Source organism: Struthio camelus, chromosome 16 (assembly GCF_040807025.1).
Source record: "Struthio camelus isolate bStrCam1 chromosome 16, bStrCam1.hap1, whole genome shotgun sequence".
NCBI lineage: Eukaryota > Metazoa > Chordata > Aves > Struthioniformes > Struthionidae > Struthio > Struthio camelus.
Window position 1 is genome coordinate 21,522,369 of NC_090957.1, and position 22,168 is coordinate 21,544,536.

At 43.0% G+C, this 22,168-nt stretch overlaps 1 protein-coding gene and 1 long non-coding RNA gene across 11 annotated transcripts in view; one reads left to right on the forward strand and one right to left on the reverse strand.

The window, feature by feature from the left end:
* SGSM2 (small G protein signaling modulator 2) overlaps positions 1-11,756 on the forward strand; it is an 80,290-nt gene extending 68,534 nt beyond the window's left edge. For 7 of the 10 annotated variants that reach the window (XM_068909889.1, XM_068909892.1, XM_068909895.1 and 4 more), the window contains 7 exons: positions 436-840; positions 1,834-1,958; positions 3,231-3,313; positions 3,795-3,904; positions 6,468-6,564; positions 7,800-7,967; positions 8,724-11,756. In XM_068909889.1, the coding sequence (XP_068765990.1) occupies positions 436-840; positions 1,834-1,958; positions 3,231-3,313; positions 3,795-3,904; positions 6,468-6,564; positions 7,800-7,967; positions 8,724-8,812 (1,077 nt within the window). In that variant the 3' untranslated portion in view covers positions 8,813-11,756. The other 3 variants (XM_068909894.1, XM_068909893.1, XM_068909897.1) reach the window with 3 other exon arrangements.
* Positions 7,978-18,309, reverse strand: LOC138061196 (uncharacterized). The gene is made up of 6 exons (XR_011134823.1): positions 18,174-18,309; positions 17,829-17,901; positions 15,079-15,334; positions 12,904-13,013; positions 12,274-12,425; positions 7,978-8,507 (listed from the first exon to the last, which is right to left on the reverse strand). It is a non-coding gene; the product is annotated as an uncharacterized lncRNA (long non-coding RNA).
* Positions 18,310-22,168: the final 3,859 nt, after the last annotated feature.

Genomic DNA, 22,168 nt, shown 5'->3' on the forward strand with positions numbered 1-22,168 from the left:
GCAAAGAACATGAAGGCCAGTCTTGACTTTAATCACCAGCTGCTGAACTGGATTGTCTGAGGTATGTTGGCCCCTTTCAAAGGTATCTTTCAATGACCAGATGTTCTTAGATCTGGTGTTGCAGGTAGGGAAGCCTGGCTGCTTTCCAAGGTACTTTTAATTGAAAACTGTGAAAGGAGGAGACATCATCATAGGAGACTGTTATAAGCCTGTAAAATGGTATTATTTTTAGACTTAAGGTTTCATTGTAAAGGTTGGGGAGCTCCCAACTGTTTGCATGTGGGGAAACTCTGTTAATCAGTGGTCTTGTGCACTGAAGTAACGTAGTCACTTCTCTTTCACGGTTGGAGGTTTCTTTCCTAAATTAATGTCTCCTGTTTCTTCTCCTGTTTCTTCTTCCTCCCCTGCTTTCTTTGAACATCCCCTTCCCCCCAGGTCTTTATATCTGTAGATGAAATGGACTCAGCAGAGCAAGACTCAAAAGGTCGGGATGAGCCCACTTTCACTGTGGTGTCTGTAGACACACCAGCAGCAGTAGCTGCCGTAGAGCAGCAGTCTGTAGAGTTTGACTCTCCTGATTCTGGGCTGCCGTCCTCTCGGAACTACTCTGTGGCCTCAGGCATCCTGTCCAGTATCGATGACGGGCAGAGCGTCTCCTTTGAAGACGGGGCTGAAGAAGCAGCTAGCACTGACTTGGAAAGAACTGATGTAGACACACCACACGTGCAGAAAGCCAAGTCAGTTGTACTGAAGTCTCAGGATTCTGTATCTGAAGAGCAGTTGTGTTCCCAAGTGGACTATTTAATGGATGTTGCTTCTGTCTGTGCTGCATCCTACACAGTAGGTCATGACATATGTATTGTCATCTCTCTTGCAGAGCACTGTTTTTCTAGCAGATTTGCGCTTTTTCCGATAGGATTTAATGAAACACAATCCCAAACTAGAACTGCAGGCAGTAGGAGGATAACTGAGGATCTTTGCATCCAAATCTGTTTATCTGGATTTTGAGCTAAACTGGAAATGAGACAGCAGGAAAATTTTGGGCCTTTTTTGAGTGGGAAGGCAAGGAGAAGAATGTGAGTACAGTTCTAGTAGCTAAAAATTTCCAAAGTAAGGAGGGGGACACCACTTGTAAGAGTTTGTCATTTAATTCAAGTTGAAACCTCCATTTAATCGAATTGAACCAGAACACTAAATCTAGATCCAAGACTCCATGGTCTCTATGATTACCACTGCTGTCAACAGATCAGTAATTGGGTCTTTGCTTCTAGTTCTCTGCGGGAGTTGTTCCACTGTTAATAACACTTTGCAAAGAGAACAAACTTGGAACATTTACCAGTAAAACATATGCATTTTACCTGGGGTTTTTGACAGTAGTTAAGGAGTTCAGTGCTCTCATACATCTACAGTATAACTGTACATATGTACTGAAGTACTATAGCACTGCTGTACTGGAAAATCAGGTACAGTTAGTTTAAACAAATCCCTACTGTGCTACATGTGATTAATGCAAGTTTATATTTTAGAACAGATTCACCATTTGGTCACAATTTATTTCATGAATATAGTAAAGCTATTTCTAGTTTGCTGGTGGATATTCTCTTGTTAGTGCCATCAAGGTAGACATTGGGCTGGAATCTACTTGCAGTTGTGGAGGGAGTAAAAAGACATGATCACTGCTCTGGCTACATGCTCTCTGCTGGTGATAAAATTCTCTAAAAATGTTTCAGTATACTTCACAAAAGATGTAGCAGACTGCCTCCTATTTCAACTGTGTTTTAAGAAGCATCTTTTGTTTGAACAGCAGATCTGACTTAAACTTTTCTCTTCTAGATAGAATTATTGGACACTGTTGCCTTAAATTTGCACAGAATTGATAAAGATGTCCAGAGATGTGATCGGAATTACTGGTATTTTACTGCTGATAATCTGGAGAAACTCCGAAATGTCATGTGCAGGTAATATAGCTTGTAAAACAAACGTTTCACACTTCTGTCATAATCTGCAAACTATAACGTAGAAATAATAATCTACGTAAAAGTTCTCATGTCAGGGCGAGAGAGAAAAGGCAATTAAAAACGAACTGTCAAGAAGAAGGAACAGATACTATGGTAGGGTAGACAGTATGGTAGGTTTTCCAAGGTTTGGAATGTAGACTTGAGAGATTCTACTTCAGGAGACAGACTCCATCAGTCACCTTGAGCTATTCTCTTAATGTACTGTTAGCTGTGGTTTCCTACTCATGAAGATAATATATCTGTGTTCTAATGGGGTGCTAGAAAGATGACAATTAATACTTGTGAGGTGCTCAGAGGTAGTGTTGTGGGACATCTGCTAAGTAGGCAGAAAGGTACATCTTCAGATCAGAATTGGCAACATCTTTGTCCACTGGGACCAGCTGGAATCAATAAAAGACTAGTTTCACTTTTAGGAATACAAATTGCCATGATGGCTGTTCAACACTTAAAGCAGAAAGTTCCATAGACTTTGCCACTTGGAAAAGATACCAAGATTCCACTTGGAAAAAAAAAAAACAGGGTATCTTTTAAAAATCTGGGCCTCTGTTCCATAGATGAAGTGGTATGCTGTCCTTAGCTTGTTTTTTTCCCCCCACAAACTATTGATATCCAAGCTGTGTGTGTAAAATGTTCCTCTCTAGCCAAGCAGAAAACAATACATGGCTGAGACACCTCTGGAATTTGAAGAGGCACAAAGTTCTGAGAGATACCTACAGTAGCTGCTTAAAATTTCAACTCACATAATCATATTAGACTTCAATACAATATTTAGCTTTAGAGGAACAGGAAGAAAAAAGTTCAGCATTAGTTAACTCATACTGTAAGTACTGTAAGTAGACAGTTGACAGCATTCTTTTTACTCCTTCCACAACCCACGAAGAGCCTATAACAAGAGTTACATTACAAGAGACATTCCTGCCTGAAGTGCTGCTCTGTGCTCCTGGTGGATTGTTTACAGGGCCTTTAGGAATTATCATTAAAAAAACTCACCTGAAATACTTTTGCACCACTGTATAGGAAGATTTGCATCGTCCAAGTTCTCTGGACTTTTAAGCTTATTTTCTGCTTACTCTAGGACAAAACATTTAAAAGCTTCCAAAAGGAGCTAGATTTTAGATGCAAGACAAACTTAAATTTTTGAGGCACGCATGCAGCAGGATGGTTTTTAATATTAAGCATCCTGTTGTCTCTTCCGTTTTCTTCTTTCTGCAGTTATGTTTGGGAGCACCTAGAAGTTGGTTATGTTCAAGGCATGTGTGATCTCCTGGCTCCTCTGATGGTTATACTTGACAATGGTAGGAAAGCTTTTCTTTTGGAATGCTTTGACATCTTTAGGGAAGGTCTTTTTTGGAAAAACTTTTTCCGAATAAGTTGTATTTGTTACACCAAAGCTATCTTACCAGGAAAGACAAACCTGCAGCTCTTGATTCATGCTTGCTTTACATGTGACTGTTGCTGAAGTGGCTAACAGTAGTATCTCAGGGATTCCCTGCTTGCTCACTGACTTCGGGGTTAAATTTTACTAAATTTTCAAAGTAGCTATGTTCCCACAGTTGCTGAAGCTGTAAACTCAACCTCAAGCTGGATTATTTTGAAATATAGCTAGTAAGAGAAGGTCCAGAGTCAGCTTACCGTGTTCTGGTTCATCTAAATACTGGTGATGGGGTAGGGAATAGCAAAGGGAAAAACCTGTTTTTCCCTTGCCCTGCAGTACATTACTTTATCAAGGAAGTCCCATGTTTTGCAACACTGAAGCGTTCTGCATTGTATCTGCAGATCAACTGGCTTACAGCTGCTTCAGCCACCTCATGAAGAGAATGAGCCAGAACTTCCCCAATGGAGGTGCTATGGACACACACTTTGCCAACATGCGATCCCTAATCCAAGTGAGTCTTTTTGAACCTTTTTTGAGAGAAGATGAGGTTGTGACAGAGGCTTAGAACTAGCTTCATGCCACAGGGAAGGGCAGAAACTTCAGTTACTGGGATAATACACAATTACTGTGTATTAGAGCAGTTCAGTTCATCATGACAGACAAAAACCTCCAAACCTTCTACCTCCACTAACCAGCTACACAACATAATGACTCGCATTTACGACTCAGTCCAGCTCCAACTGAAGTCAATGGGAAACAGCAGTAAGATCCAGTCTTACATAGCTCTTTGGTAGAGGAAATACAGATTTTTGTGGCACAAACTTAATTTCTTATGGCCTCAAACAGACCACAGCTATATTTGTGTTCATGCAGGATGCTTGCTGAAGGGTTTTTTGGATGGATTTAAGATCTAGACATTCCAGAGACCACCAGACAACTGCACAAGACTAGAATAAAGAAGGATGAGAACACTCAGGGATAGCCATTATTTCTAGACTTCTGGCTGGACTGACTTATTTGCATGAAGCTGAGTAACTCACTTGACTGTAAGAGACAGATATGTGGTCTCTCCATTCTCATCTGGAAAATAAAATCAAACCCATTTAGAGGGTGTGCTTGCACTGGTGTTCACAACCACACATGATACATCTGAGCTCAGTCACTTTTTTTATGCAGCTGACTTCAAATACAGAGGACTGAAAATTATGGTCTTTTCAGATGTAGAAACAGTTCAACAAAACAAGTGTCAGATCTACTTACTTTGTAAGTACTTTTTTTTTTTTTCTGTGCAGCTATAATGGTCTGGCTACCATACTTAAAAGCACAACTTTCTAGAGCAAGGGCATGGACTTATTAAGGGTTAAATTCCAGTAGACTGCTTGACACTGCTCCTTATCTTGCTGACGGGTATCTTCAGCCAGCTGAAATGCAATACCTACTAACTGCTGTTACATTATACCACTTGGAAAGTATCTATGTAATAATAATTACAATGCAAGAAGAGTTTAACAGCGCTTCCAGGTAGTTGTACGAGTTTAATTATTATTTGAAATGAGTGCAATTTGGAAGTTTTTGTGTGTGATTATCAGTTGCTGATGAAGTAGGATTCTAATCCTGCAATTGCGTTTATGTGAGTAAATCCCTTTGTATCTAACATCCCATCACCACCTCTTAGTTTGTGTGACAAGAGGAGTCAGATTTGATATAAAAGGAGGAATATGGATACTGGTCCTGGGCAGTTTAAAACCAACCCTTTGTTCATGCTACAAGACGTTTTTCTATGTATCAGTCTTGGAGACTTGGAGATCTTTTGATGCATATAAAAGGGGGTTATAGCTATATGCAAAATATGAGTACTTTGTCCAAGAATCTCTAGATTAGGCTGTCACTCTCTTTTTTTTATAGGGTCAGTTGTAAAATTAACCTCTTAGCTGGAAAATTATTCAAAAGTTCGTGTTACAATAACAAGTGTAGTTTTGGGCATGATATGCAATATTTTTTTCATATTGTCCATTGATCATATCTCCAGGTCCACGGGACAAAATTCTTTGTCTGTGTTATGCCATTCACATGAATAGATGTAAGAATGAAGAGTCATTGCTTTGTTGAGTGCTGAAGTAACCACAGGAGGGAGAGGTCTCAATCTGTGCCATCCATTGCTAGGAGTATACACAGAGTAAAACAATACAGTTCTCAAATTCAGAGCTGTCTGTTCAGAGCTGTGCTCCATATACTGCTAGCAGTCTCTTTTAATTATTCACTTGTCATTAACCTGTGGTTAATGGCCAGTCCAAACACAGTCCTGTTTGGTGTGACAAATCAGACATATAGTTGATGGTTTAATTCTATTTCTTTGTCAAGGACTTTGGTTTTTATGGGTAGCCTATTAAGAAGCAATGAAAACAGAGGTCAGTTAAATGCAGAAGATGGCCAGCATGACAAATGCAAGCAGCACAAAGAGCTGCAATGTTGCTGTTGAATAGCAAGACTGTAGGAGGATGCCAACACTAAGAAGTGCTTTTCCACCAGCCCTTAGGATAACATCTGTGAGGAGTGACTACAGATGTACTTCCACATTGTAGGAGATCCATCAGACAGTTGGCAAGTAATTTTTCAGTTTTAGAGTTTTTACATGTTGCAGTGTAGAACTGTACTACCACTCACTAGAATTACAAACTTACCATAAAAAAGTCTTTCTCCTTCCTTTCTCCACGTAAATTGATTTCAGTCTTGCACCCTAGCCCCCTAGTTGCAATCTGAGAGTAGAGCTGGGTGGGAAGATGAAAATCTGCTGCCTGTTGAAAATCATTAGGATCTATAACTTGTTACTTGGAGCTTTAAAGTCACAGTTCAGATTGCTATACCTGCACAGCAGTAGCCCTTCACCTCACCAGTCTGTGTCAGGGCACCCACACCACAGGCATTTTGCAAATGCCAGATTTGTGCTAAGCAACTGCTCTGACTAACCACAGGATGAAGTGATGAAGGAGCAGCATGGAAGTCTGCCAGCCTCCAACATCTTTGATTTGGCTACTCTCAGACAAGATACTGACATCTGATGTTTTTCATTTTAGATTCTAGACTCGGAGCTTTTTGAACTGATGCACCAGAATGGAGATTACACTCATTTTTACTTCTGCTATCGCTGGTTCCTGCTTGACTTTAAAAGAGGTAATAATGTTCTATGCCTATAATTTAGAGTTGTGCAAAACTGAACAGCTCTGTTTTGGTTTAAATGTCTGGATGGTGAGTAGTAGCTAGGGCTCACACAGTCTGTAGATAAGAAAACTAATGCAACTCTCAAGGATGAACTGGCACGGGAATGAAGTCAAAGCTTAGAAAGGACAGTGATCAACTTTGGATCATGTTCTTGAGCAAAAAGGCATTTGTACTGAGCAGAAACTTGGCTTCAGCTACATTTTCAGGAATATATAAACAGCCACTTGGATACAAGGAGCAGCTCAGCAACAGCTCAGGAGCTGTTGTGTTTTGCTGAATGCTGTACTCTTGGTTATATACTGTGGAAGCACCTGGGATCTCAGGATCCCTGCCCCCCCCCCCCCCAATATATTTAATAGAAGCAATTGCTTGTAATCATTGGTTAAAGTGTTTCTGGAAAGAGACCCAAGTTGCTACCTGGCAGGTCAGTGGCTCCTCTGAAATACAGATCAATTTGCCAGAACATTTAAAGAAATCCCTCTCAAAACACCTGAAGGCACAAAGGTGATAGAGGGAGAAAATTTGCTAGGAATTTGCTAGGAACAAAACTGTGCTATCACACAGGGAGGGGGGTGAAGGAATTGGGACTGGATCATAAATCTTCTACCTACTCCTCCATTGCAAATTTCCTGTCCCCCATATCCCGATCCCCTGGACCTCGCTGTCAAAGACTGTGCAGAAGATGAACCTAGAGGGATCAAAAAGGCCTAGCTTCCACGGGCAATATCTGAATTGCAGCATGTGTAAGTGTAATCTATACACATCCTCTATACAATTAACTGTTTGCAACTAAAACTAGCACAGCCTTTGCCCTCATAGGTTCACTGTAAAGCCAAGAAGGAGCCCTAGAAATGCATTCAGATTTGCAGCCTGTCCTGTAGCACTAACTAGGATAAAGGGGCCTGCCTGTGCTGCTATCACATGTTCATTACAGTTTAGACATCTTCTCTGGGGTCAGGTGTAAACACTATACCTACATTCTCTCTTGATTTTCCTTTAAACTTAATTCTGTTGCCATACTTGCACAAGTAAGTGCAAAGATTTGGCCTGGAGGAGAAGGGGAGAGGAAAAGGCAGCATTGTCAAGCGTTATTCGTTTCTGCAGAAGGCTTTTAAGACATTAGCTAGAGGGGGGGAAATGGTCAATATGAATAATCAGATGCTCTTGTAATGTTTATTCCCATTCAGAATTGTTGTACGAGGATGTATTTACAGTGTGGGAAGTTATTTGGGCAGCAAAGCACATCTCTTCAGAACATTTTGTCCTTTTCATTGCCTTAGCACTTGTGGAGGTTTATCGAGAGATTATCCGTGATAACAACATGGACTTCACTGATATCATCAAGTTTTTTAATGGTAAGAAACTTTTAAGAAAGTCATTTTGATAAAAGGCAGATAACCAGAGTTTGCTTTTTTTCTCCTTACTATGACAAACTGCCTGCAGTTTTGCAGTTCTTGCTCTCATGACATAGATCAGTAGGCACCAGTCATCCAGGTGCTGCCGGACAAGCCCCTGGTCATCTCTTACTCCTTCAGTCACGTTGCCTTCCACATAAGTGAAGAGCCCCGATTTTCACCTTCTTCCTGAATGTCTGACTTGGCACATACAAAGAGCAATGTTTTGAGAGCTACGTAGACCACAGAAGATGGTAGATTTTTCAGTGTCAGTAGTAATTTTTACCACAAAACAAGCTCTAGTCCTTCTTGTAGTTATTACTTGTTTCTCAGGCAATCCAGCAATAGTCCCTTGCCTTGAGGGACGTCTCTTGATCAAGTTGGGTTCTGCAGCTTTACATTTTTGAGAGCCCAGGACAGCGGTTCACAAACATGTGGATACAGAACCCTCTATTCCTGTTCTCTGATTGTAGGGCGCTGGGATTTTCTGCAGCGTAAGAACTGAAACCAGAAGGATTGGATATTGATGCCAAGACCTATAGACCTATATCGTTAAGGGATTCATTAATTTATTCTGTCTTTAATTCTACAAGCCTATACCCCTGCAATGCTTTTGGATTGCTTCTAATGTAGCATTATTTACTTAGTGTAACGTTAATGCTAGGGCAGAAAAGTTGCTGAAGCTGACAGTTAAGAATGTTTGTCTGTGTCTTTTAGAAATGGCAGAGCATCATAATGCCCAGGAAATTCTGAGGATAGCAAGAGACCTTGTCTACAAAGTGCAGACACTGATTGAAAATAAGTGATAATGCGCAGACTGTCATTGTGGCCTTGTTGTGAGCTATGGGATGAAGCATTTCTTGCACTGTAACTTCAAAATGTTGTTTTAATTGCATCTTCCATGTAATGTAATAAATATTTAAAAGATTTGTAATAGACTTTTAAAAACAGAACTTTTCCTTCACCAGATTGTGTTTGATAGTCCTTGCTATACTCACTTTGTATTTCAAGACAAAATCTTTTTGCATTCTCTTATTTCCCTCTATCTAGAAGACTGTCTACCTACGCATTTGTGATATTAAAAAGGGGAGATTTGACATATTGGAACATTCATATTTTGACTTACTGCACCTCTAATAGTCTGGATGCACACTTTGTGCTCTGTCAGAACTTTCCATAGACTTGAGGCCTGATCCAATACTCACTCAAGTGCTGCAAGCACTGAATTGGGTCCTTAGACAAGCATGTTTGTGGACTCAATGGCTACGCTTTGAAAATGGAAGAGAATGCATATGCAGCTCCTGCTGTGAAAACAATGGGACTTGTATTCACCACAGTATTTAGCAGTACTTAAGGTTACCAACTGGTAAATAGCCTTATACTGAATAGCATGGTTAACATAAGCAGTGATGGCCTGGCAACACTGGCTAAGAGCATTAGCCAGTCTTCACCGGCTCGCTCATATTGTTCAGTCTTTATGGCCTACATGTGCCAGTCATACCTTCATTTTACTTTGCAAGATTACTCTGCATGTATTCCCACATGACAAGATCTGCCTAAAATTGTTCAGGTTAACAAAGTTTAGCACACAGAAACTGGTTCCTTGCTCATGTTATCAGCTCTCACGCTCTGCGTCTCTGCAGAGTCCCATGAAGTTCAGTGTCAAGTTACAGACCGGACACTGCAGAGCCTCACCTCCTCCTGTTTATTCATTGCACCCTACTAGCTGCCACCTCCCCTCTCTGCAGAGCTTCAGGACAGTGGGGGGGGGGGGGGGAGGTCTTTGTCCTTCCTGTGAGGACTGCCCTTGGAAGCCTGAGGACAGAAGCTAGGCTGTCACTAATTTTGCAAGTAGGTATTTGCACTTGTCAGATTAAGCAATTTAAATTGTTGCATAGGATCCGAGCCATTTTGCTGTAATACGATGCTGTTTTGTAGAGCCATCCACACACCTCATGGAGATCTTTGTTTTCCTAGTGGGCCACGCTTCAAGTAGCAGTGTAAGTTTTACCTGTCCTCTATAAAGAGCAAAGGTGACTTGAAGTAGCTAGAGCTCTGCCCTGGTGCTTTAAACATGCCTACTGCTATGCTAGCACTTCATCACACTGTATAAAATTATCAGATATACTCTTAAAACCATACATAACCCAGGAAAAGTAGTTAAGTGAGACTGTACCTCTGTAGTGGGAGGGGCACGGAATGACCAGTCTTTCTGCTGATGGGTTTAATCAGTACATTTCATAGCTAGTCATGTGACCCGTGCCCCTAAAAACCTAGGGACTTAGTTTAAGCACTTTACAGTATCTGCCATTAGAACCTTAGTGATTAAAAAAGAAGAAAGCCAAAAATGAGTTTAAAATCTGATTTTTTTTTGTTTTGTTTCGTCTTTTTTTTAATCCTTCAGTCAAGGCAACTCTGAATGTTTGTAAGAAGTTCACATGAACTTTCTAAGAAGCTCAGCGTGAACTTAGGAAGTCAGATTTTACCTAAAAGGGGTGTAGGGAATCAAATGGTTCTGTCTGGCGACTGAAATACTCGTAGGATGTAGTTGCTTTAGTAACTCTGGTCTTGTTATTACAAAATTAGCAAGATGATTTTCTTGCTCTTTGCACTAGGTGTGTACTGCCTTTGGCCGTGGCGGGGTGGGGTGGTCCTCATGATGAGCATTACTTGCACAAGCAAAAGGAAGACTTGGTCCTAGAAAGCCTAGCGATGCTTAGATCTTTCACTAGGATTGCAGTAAACTAAAAAGGGGTAAATAATCGGCCAAAAGGAGAAAAGAATAAAGTGCTTTTCAGCTTAATAGTCAAGTCAAGCCCTTTAATTTGTCTCTTAAAATTTGGGGGCGGGTAAGAATAAATAAATAAATGAATTAAATTAAGCCTTCTGTCTTCCTTTCCACACTGGCAGGTTTCATTTGGGTACTGGTCCTAAAGCCTGTACCTCAGCACATCGCTGTAGGCACACAGCCCCCCCCACTTGCTGTTGGGAGCCAGATGCCATCAGAAACGAGCCTTTTGTGCTCTAGGCTCACGAACATCACAGTCGTGAACCAAAAGTGAGACCAGATGAGCCCACTCAGTTCTGTAAAAGGTGGTGTGTAGGAGGCTGTGTAGAAGGAAACCCCCTTTCTGCGCATAACTTAGTGCTAAAATAAAAACAGTGGGAGTTACAGAAGGAAAAAAGTTATAATAAACGCTACCCCCCCCCCCAACCACAATGTCCAAGAGCTTGGGTGTGCTCAGGATTAAGAGCCAAGAAGTTGTACCGCAGGCATGCTGACAGTCTGAACCTGTTATTAGTTATAGCTCTGTGTATCTGTGTCCAGCTTTTATAGGCCAGTGCATGGTTGCTGAAAGGTCTCAAAAGTGCTTCAGTCTGTGTATCCGTTTGTTCACTTGAAGGGTGAAATAGTATTTTCAAAAAAAAAAAATCACAAAAGCAAGAAAATCCTCCAACTCACAGAGCCTGAGAAAGTGATGTTAAAAAAAAATTAAAAAAAAAAGTAAAGCTAAAATAAAGCTGCACTATTTTTCTTTGATATGTTGGGAATGTACTATACAATTCTTTACTCTGTTTAAAAACAAAAAACAAACCTCTGCGAACTGTTGTATTTGTTATGACGCCATTCTGTCTAATTGTATTTTATGAATATTGTGTATTGCCTTATTTATTTTTGTCAGGAACAGACTATTTATTGCTCAGATATTTATGTTTAAATGTAACATATGAATAAACATTGTCAAGGCATTCTGTGGCACGCTCTGAAACATATTTCTTTCCCACCAGGTTAATTTCAGAGGCAGAACAGGGGCCCTAAGGACAGGGCTGTCTGAGAGGAAAGTGTGATATGTAATTAAAGTTTCGCTGACTCACATACATGGGCTATTGTACTAAGCAGTATTCTTAAAGTAAGTAAGTAGGTCATCACCAACTAGACTGTAAAAGGCCCTTGGATGATTTGAAGCACAGACTGAAATTATATGCAGTGCCTATCTAAGAGCACCCATTGCCACACACTGAGCCCGCTGCCAGTTCAGGCTTGGGGAATGAGTGGGAGCAGAAGTAGGCCTATGACAAGCGTTAAAAGATAAAAAGTTTCATCCTACAATTTTAGGCCTGATCGTGCTGCAGTTAACATTAAAGCTAGCAGAGCTGTTGGGCTTCCAAGACCGAGCCTCCTCCATCACTAACAAGCCCCCTTGAAGCAGCTTAAAAATTTTCCTGCTGCTTCAGTTCCCTCTTCCAACAGTCGCCTCCTGCTCACCTGCTCGTTTGTCCACTGAAGTCAGTTTTTGCCTTGGTCACAGTTCCATGTTTTTTTTAGGCAACCCTTGTTCATGCTTGTGATGGCGAGCTCCATTTAGCGATGGGTCCCAAGAGAGTTGCTGGAACATTTTTCACTGGTGACTGTTACAGCTGTTTTGTAAAAAAAAAGACCAAGCCCTTTCTGAAGTGTAATTGGTGACACATTGGCTCCAATACTCTGCCACCACCACTGTGTCCTCTGCCATCATCTTCCTGCTTGTGCTGCTGTGGGGCCCGGGGGGAGGGGGGGTGGTCACATAGGTGCTACACCTAGAATTACGTACTGGATTTTGTTGCTACAGGACCTTCTTCCATATTAGCCCCCCCCCCCCCAATTGTCCCCAAAGCTGCAGAGTCCCTGCAGCACCAGGAATTTATTTCAGCCAAACACAGCAGCTGAGTGAAATTTCATCACCTTGACAGGCTCGCTGCTGCCTACTGCTAGGAAGAAAAACAACAATATCCCCACTGCTTCCTGACCCCACTTTCTGTAACCAGGCGGTAGCTCAAACAGCCTGTTTGGTTTAGTTTCATTTGCTTTTTCCATGCTACCATTAGATTTGCCAAACATAGCAACCTTGGCCCTTACACTTTAAGACATATATTACAGCATCCTATTGATCTGTCCAAGGCCTTTCTTCCATTTTTCAGAAACCGCTACCTCACCGAGCATTGCTTTCCAGTTTCCCAAAGCGATGACTGAAAAAAAAAAAAAAAAATCACATTGTGAGTCTAATATTTGGTAGTGAATTATTCACCCATCTCCAGCTTTGCTTTACTCTTCATTTCTGGCTATTTTCTGACAATGCAAAAAAATAAAAATAAAAAGCCTGAGCACCCTTGCTCATGCATGCTCTGGCCAAGACTGTCCACCGTCTCTCCCTGCACGTGGCATCTCGCTGCCTTGCCAGGCAGTGGGGCAGCCTGGGGGCCCCCATGAACGCTGGGCTGGGAGCCCCCACCCGCAGGGGCTGCAGCGCCCAGGCAGGGGCCACCCCATACTGGCAGCCGCCGCTAGATGAGGCTCTCAGCCTGAGGAAGCGAGATGGCATTTTTTTCAGCCTGTGTGTTCGTTTATGAAGGATCCCCTCCTCCCCCCCCCCCCCAATTCGTCATTAACAGCTCAGAAAAGAAAAGTCTGCGCAAGCTGCCAACCTGCGGGGGGGGTGGGGTCAGGGTGGGTGTTCAAAGGCTTCATGACTAATCACGCTCCAGAAGTCTTTCCAGCTCTAAAATTTGCCCTTTTTTGATGCCCAGGTGGTTGTCAGACAAGTGCTTCATATTACTGATATTGAGAGTCTGGCACATCACCTTGCACAAGCAGAGCCACAGACACACTAAAAGGCTGCAAGCCTCAAGCCCTATCTCTAAGCCACTTTTGCAGCTAACATTTCCCCTCTGCATCTTATTCGAATAAGTTCTTTTTTTAAATTCCTGGAAGTAATACTGAAAGCTATGAACTCTGCACCGATAAAAGAAAGAGCCGACTGCTTTGCCTTGCAGAACAGCTTGATGCGGAAGCGCGCACGCATACACAGACACAAAGGGAGTACAATCAAGACAGTATAGTCATGGCATTATTACATGAAAAAAGAGAGAGACTGGTCAAAATATTTCCAGGACTGGAAAGCCTGTTTTCAACATAAAGGAGTTTTGTTTTGGTTTTTTGTATGCATGCTTAAACATAACAACACTTGCAACAGCTCAATGACCTTTCTAACAAAGTTACTAGATCTGGAGACATAAAATACTGTTGTGTTTTCGGTGGGGTTTTTTGGTTGTTGGGTGTTTTTTTTTTTTTTTTTTTTGCTTCTGTCAAGAGACAAATTCTGCCACCTTACAACCTGAAGGTCACGTTGTACTTCCCTCTGCCCAACAGTAACATTGAAATATGCTTTGTATGTCTCAGATTGAAACGTCTGTCTCCTTAATCCAGTCATGCATGTTTGCAAAGCCTGCACCAGCTTACTGACCACAGTGTGATCCTACTGGCAGCCTCCAAAGCAATGGCCAAAACAAATAACTTTTGAGGACTGGAGAAAGCAGAAAGTTCCCATCTAAGGCACCTCTACCCAGATATCATGCAACTTGGCAACGCAATCCCTTGCTGTTCTTCAACTTAAAAATATGCAATTTTAACAAAAGCTGATATCTGCCCAGGTGTAACTGAGGCAGCAGCAGACAGTAAAGCTGAGCAATCAGTGGCGCTAGCATGAGCTCGATTCTGAGTGTATTTGCCCTTTCTGCTTATAAAGCCAGTTTCCCTTTTCAGAACATACTGTCTTTGGATCTAGGGTAAGTTTTGACTAAAGAATAAATACCCAGATGAACAATATCTTACATGTCAAGAGCATAGATAAAAGAGAGGACAGGTCATTTCCATACCAATGAGAGCAAATTACTGGACTATCTTGACTACTTAATAGCATCTAATTAACCAAATCCAATGTAAGCATCTCCTGAGGCTGACAAGGCAGGCTGAGAATAGTGTAACAATATTTTAGCAAAAAAGCCTTTGTTAGCGGTTTGGAAATCAAATGAGGCATAATTAACAGTGTTTCAGAAGCCCGTAGGCAGGGATCGGAGGGTGGCAAGGAAGCTGACGATACCCCGAATCCTGTTGAAAATTCAAGAGGCATACTTTGACCTACAGATTTACTGTTCAGATGCTGATGCAAAATGATGACATGCCTGGGACAGGGTGGGGCAGGACACCCATGAAATCCCTTCTTATCTAAAAGCTTAGCGAGTCTGAAATACTCACCAGCATCCAACGACTGCAAATGTCAGCGGACCTGGCTGAAACCCTGTGAAGACTCCAGCTCCATCATGCTCCAGCTGGTCAGGACCAAAGAGCCAGCTCAGCTTCAGTTTTTCTCCGTGGCTTTGGGAGGAGATGTAGGAGTGCTCAGAGCCGGGGAGGGGGAGGAAGGCCTGATCAGTCGTACTGCAGAAGCATTTCGGTGGGGCTCACACCCTTCATGGCACAAAGGGAGAGGGGAGCCTAGATGCTGCCTGACCTGCAGCACAAAAGAAGAAAGCAAATGCAAGCAGTGATAAATTGTGTCCTAACAGATCTGGAAGTACAAACATTGGTAATGAGCATTACAGATGTTGGCTGCACCTCCCCATCCCTTAATGCTAGCCCCAACAGACAACTGTGCCTGCAATAAGCGGTCACACCAAAAATACATTCACACACATGCACAATTAACCCAAAACAGCCTGTCTGATATTAGACTGTGTCCGCGCCAGTGATCAGGCATGGAGTAGCTGTGATCCTGGTCTTGAATCCCCACAGGGTACTGGTGTTAGGGGGATGCAGGGACAGGCTTTGCACTCGGTTAAAAGCCCCAGCTGCCTTTCTTGGTGGGAAGGATGGCAAGGCTGGGGCTGCCACCAGCATGACCTCCTCTACGAGCCCCTCGCAGGCAACAGGCCCACGTCCAGCACACGATGCCCTGTTTTCGGCCCAGATGCCCTCCCCAGCTGGCTGGACCCTACAGATAGTCCAAATTCTCCAGCGTAGGGCTGTGCAAAAAGGGCCAAAAAAAAGCTTCTGGGATGAGTCCTGCAGCAAGGGTCCGATTCTGCTCTTTTTAGACAAAGCAGTTTTTGGACTCCTCAGCCTTCATGTCTTGCTACAGCAGAGCTGTCCACACCCCAGTTCTTCTGTAGTGGATTTCATTTCCTGTTTTGCATCAGCAGAGTGAATCAGGGTCCTATTTGCTTGCAGTAGTATTGTGCAAAATCTCCCTGTCTGACCCAAGACCCTTTTGACATGTCCAGTGCTGGGGACAGAGTCTGTGGCTTAAAGCAGGGTCTGGTCCTAGGAAGGAGCCTTCCTTGGGGACAGGGTTCCCACTGCAACATCCCTCCTGTGTTGAGACCTCTTCCCCCTCTCCCCTGGGCTCCACACCATGGGCTAATACCAGGCATGGCTGTCACCGGGCAGCAAAAAGGCTGCAGCACCTCTGGGAGGCACCATGTGAGCAGCAAGCCAAATGCTCCATGGCCTTGAGCTGCAGGGCCACCGCCTCCGCATGCCCAGCTCTGTGCGGGAAGGCAGCCACCAGTCTGCAAGGACCGCAGCACCCCATGATCTGTGACAGCTCAGGGAGCTGCACAGGGGAGCCGGCACACGCTGCACACCCTCCTGCATAGCTGATTTTTAAGCAGTTTATATACACGGAGGAGGAGGGGGGGAATGGCACAGCATCGCACCTGCAGCCAATTGCACGGCTGCTTGGTGCATTCAACTGGTCTACACTTTTTTTTATCAATTCATTCAGGAAGGAAGTTGCGGGCACAGTAAGTGCAAGACTGGGCTGGTGACACAAAACTTCTCCCCCATGATTTCAGTAGACTACAATATGCAGGGGGACAGGTATAGACGTGGGTATCCTGCCAGAGTTACCTGAATCATTACTTTACTCACTGTATCGCAGCTTTGCCTTCACTGCAGAGGAACTGCACTTGAGGTAAGAAGCCCAGTGCACAGGAGCCCTCTCCCATGCGTGGTGCGCAGCCAGGCTGGAAGCAGCTTAGAGCTGCGCTAGAAGCAGCCACGTGCACAGTGGGCGAGCGCAGCCACGGAGAGACGCCAGGCTCACCTGGGAGGGCTCTGGTGTGTCCTGTTGCCTGACGCTCTCCTGGGTCTCTGCTGGGTGAAGCCTGAAGGGAATGGCAAAGGGCAAGCAAGGCCCTTCTTCCCCATGCCAGCTCTCTGCAGAAACTGTGGCTTGCTTAGCTTTGTGATCAGTCTGCACACGGGTGTCTTCCTCGCCGGGAGAATAGGGTGCATCATGCAAATGCTCCAGTGGAAAGGCCTTCATTTAGCCTGCAAAATTCACTCTGTCTATAGCCACACAACAGCCCAGCTGTTCCGGGGAAATGGCTGGAGAAGGACCTGCTTTCCCACTGTCGTGCAGCAGAGGAGGGGAGGTGGGGGAACGGTTTAAGGACTGAGATGCCAATGTCTGTGCCATGGTCCTTTGGTAGCTCATTCAGGGTTAGTCCAGCTGCAATGAACAGACGTGGTCCCTGTGTGAGCACAGATATGCTGACTGAACCACGTCCCGGCCCCGATGCCCGGTGGCTGCATGCAGTGCCCAAAGCCCAGCCACATGCAGGACTCAGGGGGTGCCCATCGTCACTGGAAGCAAAAGAAACCCACGTCTGCTGCTGGAGCCGATGCCCACAGCCTGAGGGCAGGCTGTGGATGCCTGCAGGCAGTGGTGTGAGTGTCCACAATGTGCTAACCCTACCAGCAGGTGACTTCCTATCAGCCTCCTTGAACACACACAGCAGTGCTGGAACTGAGGCACCAGGTGCAACAAGAGGGAAATTGCACATGTGTCCATCTGCCCCCATGCGCTCCCGGAGGGGTAGAGAACATGGAGGTACAGGTGTATGTCTGCTTGCCTCGTGCTGTGCTGCGCACGGCCATCCTCTGGCATTCATTTGTGCAGAAGCACTGAGCACTCACAGGGCAGAGCCTACATGCTGGCTTACCTGGGTCTGAGTCCGTATATGCGAAAACCAGGAAGCAGATTTTCTGAAATCCTGAGACATCCAACTTTACAATCTGTAGAAGAGAGCATTCAAATCTGAGTTAGATGAAGAAGGTTTAGCCAGACTTCACTTCCAATTGCTTATCTTTTAGGCATGGGCCTTGCAAAGGTTCTCTCTGGGGAGCAGCCCCGTCTGAGAGGAACGTTTGCAGACTCGATGCTGGTCTGGCTAGCGAAGGGCGACGACCCTGTCACACCAGTGCGGTGCAGGCTCAGCAGTGCCCTTTGACTGCACAGGCCTTTTGGCTGCAGAGAGTTACAGTGGATGTGGGGTGGGAATCCTCACCTGACACAAATGGTCACAGTATTATGTTGATGAACGTCAAAGACTATTTAGGGACCTGGCTGGTCCAACTCGGACTGTCCCCACAGCATCCCACAGCAGAAACACTGGCAAGTGCTGCAGTTTGCTAGCAAGGCTCTGGCTTGCTTCTTCCTGGCTGATAGGGAGAGAAGGTTTGGTTATGGTTCATAATCATCGCACAAATAGGAAGAATGAGGTAAATGTTAATAACAGGTAGACAGCATGAAGAAAAGACCCACCTGTTAATACTTGCTAGAACAACTTTCCCTGAAATTCCTGATGAGAAATGGTCTAGCTTCTGACAATCAGCATGTTCCTCTGGGACAAGGCTTACTGGCCAAGGGGCACATCTGGAGCCTTTTGAAGTCATAATTTCTGGGGCTTTGCCCAGGAAGAACTCAAAATCCTTCACAGGCTAAGCAGAGTCCATCAGTCAGCAGGTGCTTGAGGTCTACTGCGAGCATAAAACCCCAATCTAGAAGTGCAGCTCCTACTAGACACAGGTATTTTAATGACTGAGTTGTAGTCCCCGGCCCAAACAAAGATGAATAATGGTAACAAGGGAATCTGGGGATGTGAACTGTGAACCTAAAAAATGAGCTTATTTGTATCATTAGCATCCAATCCAAAGCCAACAGAGCAAAGGCACCTTGCAGAGCTCTCCCAGTGGTACTGACATCAACAGCAGAACACCTATGTTTGCGCTTTCTACAGGTACTACATCTTAATCTTCTCTAAAGAATGCCAAGAAATTAAAGATGCTTTGCTTACAAATGTTCAAGTAATGTCTATTTTCTCAGTTTTGATAAATTCTGGAGTTTGGAAAGAATGCTTGCTTTCCCCTCCTGAGAGTGGTATCGCAAAGATTGATCTTGAAACACATTAAGGTAGCTACAGCATTTACTCTGGTGAGCAGTTCCAGACTTACTGATCAATAACGCATATTTGGAGAGCAAGCTATGGCCACAGCATTGCCCTTTTAATTGGAAAATTATAAATAAAGTGAAATATCTGCATGCAAAGCACGAGGATGAAAATGCAGAATCCTGTTTCAGATTTCAGTGCATGTTTATTTCAGTTTTATATTTATTTCAGGCAAGTGCTTATTACATGGATATTATTCATGTTGGATACCTAAATTCTGGAGCATGAAGAGCCAGTATAATACAGCTGAATAGTAAAAATACAATATGTACAAAATTAGTTGTTTTTTCACATAGCAGATGTATCCAAACACATAAAAATCTTTACAGTCTATGTTTTTCAATATTTCATATTTCAATAAATTGATAACACAGTGACAAGTCCTCACTGTAAACAAAGACTGCATTTGCCCAGTGTGATTGTTTTCTGATTTGTTGGCTTTCCTGTGATGTGCAATAGGAGGCAATTAGGTTTCCAGGGCTTTCAATCAGTGGCAAGCATTGGAAGCAACTTTGCACTTACAATCAACATCTTCATCTAAACATTCCTAATGCAAAGATCTCAAAGACGATAAAGGTAAATACTTTTAGCCACAAGGGTGCTCGCATTTTATGACAGAAGTGGGAGGGACCTCTCTAAAAAAGTCCTAACAACAGGGATGGGATGGTATTCCACTCCTACCACAAGTCCTCATCTAGCAAAACAATGAAGCTTGTGCTTAACTGTCAGCAAAGAAATAATTCAGTGAACTCAGTTAATACTTTATTTCTTACTCTGTGAAAAAATTCTCTGTTGGATCAGATTCTTAAGGCGTTTCTGTAAGGCATTCATACTAGTTTTACTGATCTGAAAGTGTACAGACCCAATCCTGAAATCGTTCCTCATGCAAGATGTCTCATCAGTGATTGCACCTGGCAGAATGAGGCCTGAGCACACGGTGTATTTTCAACTTTTTGTTTTGAACAGCACTATGTTAGGCAGCCTTATAGACAGAACTGACAGTTTGTGGCCTTTCAGAACATAAAACACATGCAATGAAGTAACTACAAATCAGAAAGGTAAAAATCACAGTACAGAAGTGGGGAATGGAAGGGAGTTTTGGATGTTTCCCTGGAAGCGGATTCTCACGTGACGGCGTCTTTCACGCTGGGGAACAATGGACTGCTCTGTGTCACGCTCCTTCAAAACTCAAGTTCATTTTCTCAGCATAAAGAAATGGGTCAAATAAATGGACCTTATTCTGATTTACAGTAGAACCATGTAACACCTCTATGGGAGCAAAATGGCATCCCATGGTAGGTATAAATTCCAATTATAATAAAGCACCTTCATACTGCACTAGCAATGCAGAACAGCAGGGCAAATAGTTAAGAACAGGTCTGTAGTTTTTTTTACAAACTGTTGCAGAACCCTTAAATTAGGAGAAAGATCAATGGATCTACAACACCACAAGGAAACATCCAAATGAAACACTCTCCAAGGTTGCAGTCCTCTGCTGCTGCGTTTATGCTGGTATTTTGGTAATTCAAGTTCTGGATTATTACTTTTAAACACTATATAACAGAAAAGAAGGATGCCATTAATGTGAAATAACTCTAAATATAAAGTATTTGTAAAATACAATCTTTTTCTTAACTCTAAATGTCTGTTCTTAACAGCTGGTATTCTGGCTGAAGAAGAAAAAAATCTAAAAGTAGTGTTATACTTTAATCTGTTCTAAATGATAACAAAGGATGGAAAATAGGACAAAAGTATTACATTTTTCTTTTCAGAATTTCAATGTCTTTTAGAAAAAAAAAATGAAATGAACAACTGTTTCCTCAAGAAAAAATACATGCAAAGTCCTAGGAGCCTCACCTAAATGGTGTTAGGCAGCTAGGCACCTCCACTTCCATTTCCAAGAGAATTAAGGCATTCAGGTCTCAGTTCAGCAAAGTCACAAGTGTAATTAAGCTTAAGCATGTGCCTAAAACTCATTGGGACTAAATATTTGTTGCTTAGATAAACAGAAATGGATTGATGAATCTGGGCCTTAAGGTCTGATCCCAAGTCCTTGAGGAGACAGAAAAAAAATCCCAATCTCTCATGGATTTGGAGGAGGTATTTAGACACTTTGCAAGATCAGGCTGCCTCTACACCTAGCTAAGAAATGTTTACCTTTATTCAATATGCTTTTCAATACACATCACAGAAAGCAAGGGAGGGATCAAACAAACATCAAATGCATCTTCACACCAGGCAAATTAAGTCTTCTCCCAAGGCCCTCCCTCCCTCCCTCCCAAAATCGCACACATGACGCCTTCAAATGCCCCTTGTCCCCACCCAACCCCCAACCCAAAACAATTTTCACACTTTTTTTAAATGCAAAAATTCACTCAGGATGCAAACCAGTCCAAAAGAGACACAGGCTACATACAAAAATCGGAGACACAATAAAGTCTTTGCTTGAATTTCTATACGTATATAAACAGGCGTGCATACAGACAATCACACCAATATTGACAAAAGCAGCAATAGAGTCTCACCTCCATCTAAACCACTCAAAGGCATTTTTTTTTGTTTCTTTTATTCTTTTGTTACAGAAGGCCACTTTTAATTAACCAAAAAGGATAAAAGACAAGTAGTCCAACACCAGAATGCAATAGCCGGCCTAATCTTTGGACCTACTATCTTTCTAGCACAATATTAAACTAAATACAAATTTTTTGTTGGTTCATTTCCTACCTGGATAAATTGTGTAGAATTTTAAAGAGCAGAAGCCACGGCAGAGGGAACATCACATCTGTCAAGCTGTATAGCAGGTAAAGAAAGCAAAATAAAATTCATCCTTTCCTGCTTTTTTGGGCCTGATCCTGCTTTCACTGAAGGCAGCGGTAACATTCCCATGAATCTGAATGATGCAGGACGGAACCCTGAATAACCGTAATTATTTACTACTGATTTTCCCTTTTTTGCCTTACAGAGTGTTTGCTCCCAAATCAACCCAGCTAACGAACAAAACAAAAATAAACCTAGCACTGCTCTGGAAGAGCTCAGTGTTATTCCTAGTGACT